Genomic DNA, 10,586 nt, shown 5'->3' with positions numbered 1-10,586 from the left:
CCCACAACCTGAAAACCTCTCAGCTGCAGTATGTTTCTCAGAGTAAAGAAACAATCTTGACCGAGTGTCTTCACCACCCCTTGGGAAAACTGTTCCAACAGTGAATTGCCTCTTCTCCCCACCTCTTGGTAACTACTCGTATCTTACTTGATACTCTAAAATTGTCTAGCTTCAACTCCTAGACATTGGGTCCCACAGAGTATTTGTCTGCCATACTGGAGCCCTCTGCTATCAGAAACCTTCTCTGTCTTCCTTTAAAAGGTTCCTAATGAAGCCAGGGACCCCTAGGTCCTCCCCAAATACTCCAGGGACCCTAGACCCATCCGGCTCCTTTGAAAATCCCAGTCCTGTGTTGTTAGGGAGGTTCTCAGGCTCTTTCCACCATGCTGCCCAGCTCCACAGACTGTGCACCTTATGGATGCCACCCCTCCCACTCACAGCCTCAGGAAGCGACAGGGGAAGTCACAACAGTAAAAGGATTGTGAAGATTAAGCGTTGATCAATGAAATGGAGCAGCCAGTGACAAGGTGGACCAGCCAGCTTCAGGTAAGTAACCAGCTGTCTGTGGCCACCATTTGGGGCCCTCTGGTTTAGACCAATGTCCTGTCCAGGGCTTGGGCTTTGCAAGGCAGGGGGGTGGTGTTGCACTGTACTAGAAGACCACACTCCTTCCACTGCACCTGGGCCATCGCTCTCAGGGAGCACAGATCCTTCACTTCACTGCAGTACTGGGGGACTGGTTGCAGGGGGACCTATGGCCATGGCCCTTGACTGCCCTCTTACAGCACAATGTTGGGCAATCCTCTCCCATCTCACTGTAAAGACAGGATAGGGGGTACAGCTCACAGGTACCATCCTGCTGTGCTCCTGCCTCTAGGGCTCAGAAGCATCACACAGAACAGGCAGTTCAGTGGCAAACTAAGAAGTCTGACACACTTGCTAATGAGGGGTCCAGAGGCTACAGATACCAAAGCCAAGCCCCAGGGAAAGCCTAGACAATCTGCATCCCTGCCTGCCTTCTGAGTCAGGGCCTGTGGCTCTGATCCCACAAGACACCAAGTCAATGACACATGACTTAGAGCTCAGCACATTCTCGAGCACCTTGTAAAATCGGGGCCAGTGCTGACAGAAGGTGCAGCAGTTCAGGGGTATGACTGATGCAGGGCAACACCACCCTCTGGCGCAGGCTGCAGCAAGCAGGGATAGGGGCAAGCACTCAGCAGCAACTTACGTGACAGAGCACTGCGCAAAGGCGAGATATTCCAGTAGCACATCCAGCCCCTTGTTCTCCTCATTCAGGAACTCCTGGACCCACCTGGAAGAGAGGACAGGCATTAGCCCTTGCGGTACTACCTTGACTTTCTCTTTTCCCTCCTCTCCCTTTGTGTCTAGACTGGCTTCACCCTCCCTGTGAGCTGGGTTGTACCAGCACTAGCTTTGTCAGGCCCACCAGGAGGGTGGGTCCCCACTCTGCTTAGACTGAAGACAGCTGCAGTGAGAAGCACAGGAAGTGCCCCCATGTCTTTCTCAGGACGAGACATGGCAGGGTGGGAGACCCTCTAGCAGTGCCACCTTTGTTCACTGGCCAAAGCCACCTGGAGTGAGGCCTGAAGCTCTCTGCTCCCTCCCCACAGCCAAGGGAAACATGGAGGATGCATCAGTCCCAGCTACACACTCTAATTCGGCCACCCATCTTGCTCAGGGCAGACAGCAAGGTTACAATGCAGCCTGATGAAGATGCAAGTGGTGTCCACCTAACACAGCACTGACCTGGCCTGATTCTGACAGGTTTCACAGCCAGGCCCTTCTGTGTCCTTGGGAGTAGTTACAAATTCCACATCTCTTGTTGCATCCTGTCCCTGTTACTCCAAAGATTCCCTGCTTTGATTTTCCTGGGGAAGCCTTTTTCTGGTCCCAGGGGAGCTCTCCCCTTGCCTTCCCACACACATCCACAGATTATGGATCCAGCAGGATTGTTGCCACCCCCCTCTCACAGCCAAGGCACAGAGCTCCAGAGAGACTGTGGGACATGCCCAAGGTCTGGCAGGGAGTCTGTGGCAGAGATGGGAACTGAAGTCACGTGTCCCAAGTCTCTGTCCAGTGCCTTAACCCCAAGAGCAGCCTCCTATCTCATGATGGCATCAAGCAGGAGACACCATCCCATCCTCATCCAAGGCTTCTGCCCACATCATGGGAAGGCAATGGGGGCTTCTATTCAAATGCTCCTTGGAGCAGATGGTTATTTGCAAAAACCTCCAGACTTCTGAATCCTTGACCTTAGCAGACTGCACATCTAGTGACCTGAAGCCTCAGAACAACACTAACCACTACATGATAAGAGCCTCCCACTCCCTCCTCAGTGCTGGCATGCAGCTAGCTTTGGGGCCCTTCCACATGTCCAAATGCCACTGGACAGTCGTAGTGCCAGGCAGGGGGCTTGGCCACCTTCTACCCTTACCCATGCCCAGATGAAACTATGGGTGCTCTGCTGCTTGTAGACCAGTGCTTGGGTCCAGCACACTGTGAGAGTGCCAGTCACCCTGGGTGCACTGCAAGGCAGTAGGCTGGCCTCACAGAACAGTGAGATTCAACAGACGACAGGCTCTAAGTCACCCAGGGACTTTGTGCAAAGTGATGAGCAAGTGCTAAGCAGTCCCATGCTCCCAGACAGGGTCCTTGATGCCCCATTCTTAGCAGCTCTCCAGGTAACTTTCATGAGGCTTCTGTGCACAGGATCCAGTTGTTTACGGAGAAAGGTCTGAATGTCAAACCTACAGGGAGTCTCTCCTCCCCTCACATGCTCAGTGGCCTTGGAACAAGAGAAGAGCTACCATTTTAGAGAAGCCAGACTCCTTTTGGATGGATGAGGACCAGAAAACCAACTTCTCCAGAAGCAGAGGATATAAATGTTTCTACTGCAAGGAGGGTATTAATCCTTGTGAATCGCTGACATTAAACATGTACATCTCTACCAAACAGCTGACATTCTCTCTCATTGTCTCTCATCCACCAAACTGTCTCTTCCCCTCCCCTCTGCTGGATAACATTCTCACAAGTGGGCTAAGATCACCACATCAGGGACCCATAGGCTCAGAATGGAAAGATCTGTGTGATCCTTTACCTAGATTGGTACTCTGAAATGCTCAGACTCTGCCTTGGGCTCTCATAGACTGCTCCCTTGGTGTTCTGAAGAGGCATTTCAGCACCACCTGAGCACAGGGTCTAACTGGTTGTTTCCCTATGTTGGCAGTAGGCATTTGGACTTCCTGGGAGTTTGGACCTCTCCCAATCCAGAGTAATGCCTGTTTGAGAATCTTCCTGGATCTGGATCAGCCAGGCAGACAGCCTGGGGTTCTCAAGGAAGTCACTGTGAGATTTCAGCAGTTATGATGGTAGCAATGTTGCAAACTCAGAGGTAGGAAAGCTTCCCCTTGCTGATCTGTCCCTTTCCCAGAGAGGGTCAAATACAGCAATTGAAACCTAATAAGAGCAGCTACAGAGGAGTTTGGCAGGCACATGCTATCAATAGGCCTTCACCCAGGGACTTCTGCTTCACAGACCAGCAGCTCTACTACTTGGGCAAAAGCAGGTGATCTTGGAGCTTTGGCTATAACTCATACTTACATTCATTTTTCTGGGAACTATTGGCAGGCAACATCTAATGCACCTTGGTAATGTGCATGCAGTTGGCATATTTGTCGCTTCAACCTGGGCCTTCAGTCCCCAAAACCCATGCCCCCTCACTTGAGCTGTGAGTCAGATGGAGGCTGCATAGTTGCTAGGACTGGCCAGCAGAAAGGGAATAATACTGCATGCTATGCCCAGGCATTACTAGGGAGTTCTTTGTGGATCCTTACCCAATGTAGTTGGTCCGCAGGGAGATTTCCAGCTCCCGAAGCACCTGTGTGGACTCCTGCACGCGCCTCTTAAACTGGGTTTTGAAAGGGAGACAGACAATTTACAGAATAGCCATGGCTCCCGAATCATTCATTTTTGCTCATATACACTAACTCAAGATGTTTTTTACATAAGGGTGGTTGAAGAGTTTACAGCAGAGAAAGAGAAAGAGAGAAGAGGGGAGAGGATTATCACCAAGGCAGTCGACCAGTCAGGGGTCACCTTTCTGCTGACTCCGCCTGTCTCCAGGTAGCTCTTCAGTTTCTGGATGTATGCAGAGGGTGGGTTCTTAACCTGGACCCGTTCCTGTGAGGAGTGAGAAAATACAAATACTCAGGTCCAGCCTCAGCCTGGGAAGGAGGAAACAATGCCTCTAGTGTTGTTGAGAGTATACATGCATGCACGTCTGCGGATGAACACGTATAAGTCTATGAAAAATGCATGTGTTCCTACAAGTGTGATGGACCTGTGGAGCCTGGCACACGTGGCAGGCCAGTGAAAAACCACTGCAGAGGATCAGGGAAGAAGATTCAACTCCACATGACTTGACCACCAGTGGGGTTAGCTACATGTGGAGCTTGGCTCTTCACCAGAACTCTTCCCAAATCTGACAGGTTTGCCACCCTACTAAGGGACATAGGTCTCAAATGGGAACATAGAAACCAGTTCAGATACAACAGGAAATCTCCTGACCCTGCAAAACTCAGAATCATAGAGCTGCAGGGTTGGGAGGGACTGCAAGAGCCATCTAGTCCAGGCCCTGCACAGTGCCCAGTGTAGGTCCTAAACCATCCCAGCCAGATACCCATACAGCCTCTTCTTGAATCGCAACTTTTTTCTCTCTCTCACTGCAAGAGAACATGTCATCATCACACAAAAGCCTACGTCATGACGTATCACCATGGTGTCACACATGGTTCTGGGGGCATCTCACCCACAAGTAGTGATACAGATGCATCTCCTCCCCCAGGTTGGAAAACCACAGCAATGAAAGTAAAATATGTACAGAAACTGCCACAGAAGCCCCTGAAGTGCCCCTCCACAACAGACCACAGTCCTCACCACCTCCAGCAAACAGGCTATGGGCCCTGACAGAGAACACTTACATTGGTATAAGCATCTTGTACACCAGTGTAAAAAAAGCCAATACACAACCTACAACCTTACACTGGGGTAAATCTGCCCAATTCAATATAGAGGTGCCCCTGAAAGAATCAGGGATAACAGGTTACTGGTGTATGCTGGTTTGAATTACAACCTCATAGATGTTGTTTGTCCACAGCTTATCCCAACATCACTGTTTGCTAAAGGCAACCTACTAGTGAGGTGCTGCAGTAGCCACCTATTCCGGCAGCATGTCTTTCTACTTAGATCCCAGTGTTATTTACACCAATGTAAACCTGTTCTCTGTCCACACCTTACAACACAGTCTCTAACAGACAGACTGTGCCTTGATGCTACTAAGCAGCTGTCAGCTCCTGACACCCATTTGAGACTTAAAAGGCAGCTAGAGATAAATAAATATTATCCTTATAATCCAGAGAGTAATGAAGTGACCTGAACAAAACTAAGGCAGAGGTCAGAGCAGAACCCAAACTTCCTGATGTCCAGTCCTGTGCTGTAACTGAAGACTGCACTTCCTTCCTCCTCACATGACAGATACTAGACCAGCCTCTTTCCCTCCCTCATATGACAGAGTATTGAGCAAGAAGCACCACTGCCCAGTATCAGCTGGTAAGCAGCACATCTATCAGTCACCCCTCATGCCACAGTAAATATTGTGCACAGGCACCATGTATAATGTGTCCCAGGCTGGCCAGAGTGGACACCATGCTCAGTGTGCATCCCAGGCCTGTGTGCAGAGCCAGTGTGGTGCATACCACATACAGCATGTGGGGCAACTCTGGACCCAGGAGCAGCACCCCAAGATGATGTGTTGGGGACTCCACATGACAGATCCAGCCGATGGGTCATATCTTCAGGCACAGATAGAAGGGACCATTTTCGTTCAATCTGGCCACAAAAAGCAGCTTATAGCTGTGACCAAGTGCACAGCTGCTGGCAGCTTAAAAAATGGCCGATTGGGTGAAAATCTGAACCTTCATTGCATGAGGCGTCAGATTAAGACTTTCAAAACAGACCCTCTTCTGTAACTTCTGTCTGCATTGCCTACCAGCCTTGATCTGTTTTCAGAATGAGAGGGGGGAAAGGGAGCAGAGGGATTTTGTCCTGGGGGGTTTTCAGCCCCTGCTAGAGGGTGGGGCAGGTGTACTGGAGCCCCCTGAAGTGGGGGACTCCAATACACCCACTCCACTTTCCAGAGCTAGCTGGGCTTTCCCCCTCCCATTCTGAAACAGAGACAGGCTGGGAGAGAGGGGCTATTGCTAGGGAAAAAAACCAGTTGCAGGCTCCCAGCCAGCAGCTAGATTCCCCTCCCCACTGGAACCAGTGGTGACTTTGTTTGTTCCAGGGGATCATTGTAAGTCAGACCACTTCCTGCAAAGCATTCTCAGTTATTTCAGGGAGCTGAACTTCTGCCTACACCCTTTGACTCCTCTGATATAATCTATTCACTTTTACTTCTCTTTGTAAATTCACTTTTACTACTTTTCTCATCGCTTTTCCTTCCACATAAAAAATAGTTTATTCCTGCTAGTCCATTCCTAGCACCTGATGAATCAGGTTGCTGCCTGTGAAAGCACATGCCTCTCTGAACCAGTTAGCCTCCAAGATGCCACTCTACCACACTGTTTGCCATACACAGAATAGAAAGGCAGGGCCTACTGCATGGAGCTTCCATGGAGCTTCCTAGGGACGGACTGATACAGAGAGACAAGGAAAACACAAAGAAACAGTAGTCACCAGGATGGGCAGTGGCATCACCACACCTGTGGCTTATTTGAACATCTAACAGGCTGAAGGCTAGCCCATCAGAGGTAGAAGCTGATCTCTCCATAATGAATAAATCTGGAGAGGAGGATGCTGCAGTACCTGAGGCATGAGGGCGAGAGTTTTAGCTGGTGGAAGGAGAGGAAATGCCAAATCTTAGAAATCTATACAGGCTGACTGCAAAATTAGATATAGCCAGGGTGTCAGCACTGAAAGACAAAGAGGAAGTCAAAGAGGATGCTCAGACTATGGCCCTGAATGAGAGATGGGATAGTGAGGGTGTTTGCAGTCATTGAGGAAGGAGGTAGTGAGGAGGGAAGATTAAGAGCTCAGCTGCAGTCACGTTGAGCTTGAGCTGATGGCTATTCATCCATGAGGATATTTGAGAGACAGGCAGAGAGTTTGGTTTAGACAGAAGAAGACAGATATGGAATAGAGAGGATGATCTGTGAGTCATTAGCACAGAGAAAGTAGCTGAATGTGTTCTTGAGGATGAGATTGCCCAGAAGTCAGGCAGAGGGAGAGGAAAGGGGGACCAAGAAGAGAGGCCTTTGGGACCCCCCCGAAAATCTGGAGAAAGATGAGGAGGAAACTCCAAATGGCATGTTGAAAGAGGCATTAGAGAGGCAGGAGGGAAACCAGAATAGGGAAGAGCCTGAAAGCTGTGGGAAGACAAGATCTCAAGAGGAGGAGCCTGGCAGATGGTGCTGAAGGGACAAGGATTATGGGGGTGGGGGTTCTGGTTCTGAGCTCTGGCTAAAGACAAAGCCTATCCCAAGGGTGGTTTCAGTGGAGAGCAAGGGGTGGAAGCCAAAGGGAAGGGCATTTAGGATGGAGTTGAAGGTGAGACACTCAAGATCACAGTGCCCTCCAGGGCCCTGGGGGTTGGCTACCAGGCAGGCCAGCATCTGATTCTGAGGGAAACCAGCAAGGAGGGACAGGGCATACTTCATCCCACTGACCTTGGGCAAGTTGCTTACAGAGGGAGGCCTGTATCACCAAGGTCTCAAAAGTCTTAACTAGGGATAATGCATGGGATGTTTAAGGGATGCCTGTGGCACCAGGGAAACTGGAAGCCTGTCTTCTCTCACAGTGTGTTCTTCTGGTTGACTAATATTTTCATGATCTCGCTGGTGAAATCAGCTCATGACCCAAAGTTAGCCTAGGAGGACCCGTTAATACAGAGGAGCAGTAGGCTGTCCTAGAACAAGAACTGGATGGCCTAGAAAAATGGAGTAATGGGATAACATTTGAGAGAAAAAAATTACAAGACTGAGCACTTGCAGCTCTTATGCATGTGCACAAAGCCTGCTGCATGTCAAAGCAGATTCGATTAATGGAAATTGATACGCTCTGGCAGCCTTCTGCATCACGTGTATCAGCATCGTCATGCATCTCTGTACTGAAAAAGTGGCAGTGGGGTGCTTTGAAATAAAACACGTTTAATGAGCTTTAGTTCAAAGTGCCCTGCCACCATTTTTTCAGTGGGGGGACGCATGGTGATGCTGATACACGTGATGCATGGGCCCTTTTAATAGAGTGGCTTGCTAATTAAGAGCACCCGGTGCTGTGTCCCAGCACATGTCAAAATGCCCTGGGAGACTAACAGTGAAAACTTCTGCTATAAGCTAGAAGCTTATCAGCTGGAAATGACAAGAGCAGGAAATGGGCCTGCATATACTAATTGATTACAAGATGTCTATGAGCTTCCAATACAATGCCATCATGAGAAAGGTAAATATGATCTTAGGGTATATCCACTAAAGTGTTTCCAGTAGAGCTGGGAAGTATTACTGCCACTGTACAGGGCACTAGTGAGACCTCACTTGTAACTGTGTGTGTAATTCTGCTTATCCACCTTCAAGAAAGATGAACTCAAACAGCAGGAGGTGCAGAGAAGGGCTATGTGGGTGGTCAGGGGAATGGACAGCTCATCCCAGGAGAGGAGGTTGGAAGTGCTCAGTTCATTCAGCCTAGCAGAACAACATCTATGTGGAGACACAATTGCTCTCTATCAGTACATTGGGAGGGATAGAGTGTGGGGAAGACAAATAAAGGGAGGGAGAAGAGCTATTTAAGCTAAAGGATGATGCTGGCACAAGAACAAATGGGTATAAGCTGGCCATGAATACATTTAGGCAGGAAATTAGAAAGTTCCTAACCATTAGAGCAATCAGGTTCTGGAACAGCCTTTCAATCAGAGCAGTGAGAGCAAAGACACCAAACTGCTCTTCAGATAGAGCCAGATATACTTATGAAAGGGATGATTATAGGACACAAAGCCTGCAAGAGCAGCAGATTGGGACTCAGTGGCCCAAAAGGTCCCTTCCAGGTCAGTGTCCAGAAAGTGCTGGGCTGCCAATTTGTCAGGTATCACAGCAGCCTTCTGTGGCCCTAGAAGCCAGCACCAGGGCTGACCCAGCCCAGCTGCCAAGCACCTAAGCAGCATTTGAAATACTGGACACATGACAGCCCCCTGGAGATTCAGTGAACAGAAAGGGAGGAGCCTGGTCTGTGCCTGACCCAGAATCAGAGTCCTTATTCCTTGGCTGTGGCACAAGCCCAAAGCAAGTCTGCTCTGTGTGGTAACCCTGGATGACACAAGAGGGCTCTGCCCCATCCTAATCTCCTCACCTGAGTATAAATGCACCAGCCAACCTGGGAAACACCAGCAAGGCAACAGGCACCATAAGCAGGCCATAGGTACTCTGTACTTAGTCTCTACAAGGTCCATGAGAGGGGAAGGTGGCACTCACCCACTTTGGGCACCTTCTGAGAAACGCTGTGGGAGAAAGGTGCTGGGTGAACTCACTGCTCATTGGCAAAAGGGCCACCACTCCCATTTATCCAAAAGTAAGGGTGGCAAGGCACTGAGCCTGACCTGCAGGGTCCCCCCTGAGATAATAAGCAAGTGCTGAGGCCTGTTTATTTAGATATGCAGAATCCTTCCCCTTCCCCATGGAAGGGTTTTCTGAAGCATTTGATCTTTTACTGGTTTCTAATAATACTTGACACTTACACAGAGCTTGCAGCTGCAAAGCATCTGGCTGGCCCCTTACCAGGACCAAGTGCAAGCACCCCTGCCCCTCTGCAGGCAGGTTGCAATTATTGAACACCCCTTCGCTTCCTGGGTCATGAATCCAGTAGGGCTGTGTGAAGCTTTGGGTGCTGATTCGATTCAGAGGAGCTTCGGCTTGATTCAGCAGCTGAATCTCCAAATCCGAATTGAATTAGGGGGCCAATTAAAAGGTCCGAATCGATTTGAAGCTCTCCAAATTGATTCAGAAAAGATTTGGAGAGCTTCAGCAATTCGGGCAGTCCCCACTGGCTGCAGCAGGGAGCTGAACCCAGACTCTGAGCTGGTAAGTAGGAGGCGGGGGAGGGGAGGCTGGAGGAGGGGGGAGAGAACCATGGGGAGACCCCTGTCAGGCCCCATCCCCTGCCTGCTCCCCCAGCCCCCTGTCCCAGCCTCCCCATGGCTGCCCCACCCAGCTCAGCTCCCAGTTATTTAAAAAAAAGCCCCCACTCACCAGGTGCTGTCAGGCAGGGAGGTGATCCCCGCTGCCCCATGCTGTGTGGGGGGCTTGGTCATGAGCCCCTTGACCTCCACCCGCTCTCCCAACCCGCCCCCCATGGCTGCCCTGCCTGCCCCAGCTCCTGGCCCTTTAAAAAAAAAACCAAACCAACCATGCACTCACTGGCTGCTGCAGCAGCCTCGGGGCTTCTGGGGGCTCATGGAAGAGCATCTGCCCCCCAAAGTGGGGGGCAGTGGGAACTGCCTCTCCCTCCCCCCCCCCCCC

At 50.3% G+C, this 10,586-nt stretch overlaps 1 protein-coding gene across 2 annotated transcripts in view; it reads right to left on the bottom strand.

Moving 5' to 3' along the window:
* The window catches only part of FMNL1 (formin like 1), a 56,215-nt gene that overhangs the window by 39,460 nt on the left and 6,169 nt on the right, over window positions 1-10,586 (bottom strand). For both annotated transcript variants that reach the window (XM_019523542.1, XM_019523541.1), the window contains exons 2-4: window positions 4,093-4,203; window positions 3,858-3,931; window positions 1,232-1,315 (exon numbers count right to left, since the gene is read on the bottom strand). In XM_019523542.1, the coding sequence (XP_019379087.1) occupies window positions 1,232-1,315; window positions 3,858-3,931; window positions 4,093-4,203 (269 nt within the window). The remainder of the gene's footprint in view (window positions 1-1,231; window positions 1,316-3,857; window positions 3,932-4,092; window positions 4,204-10,586) is intronic.

Source organism: Gavialis gangeticus, unplaced genomic scaffold (assembly GCF_001723915.1).
Source record: "Gavialis gangeticus isolate Ggan-Ray unplaced genomic scaffold, GavGan_comp1, whole genome shotgun sequence".
In the NCBI taxonomy this organism is placed as follows: domain Eukaryota; kingdom Metazoa; phylum Chordata; order Crocodylia; family Gavialidae; genus Gavialis; species Gavialis gangeticus.
Note: the sequence above shows the minus strand (reverse complement) of the source record. Positions and strands in the feature narration are given on the sequence as shown.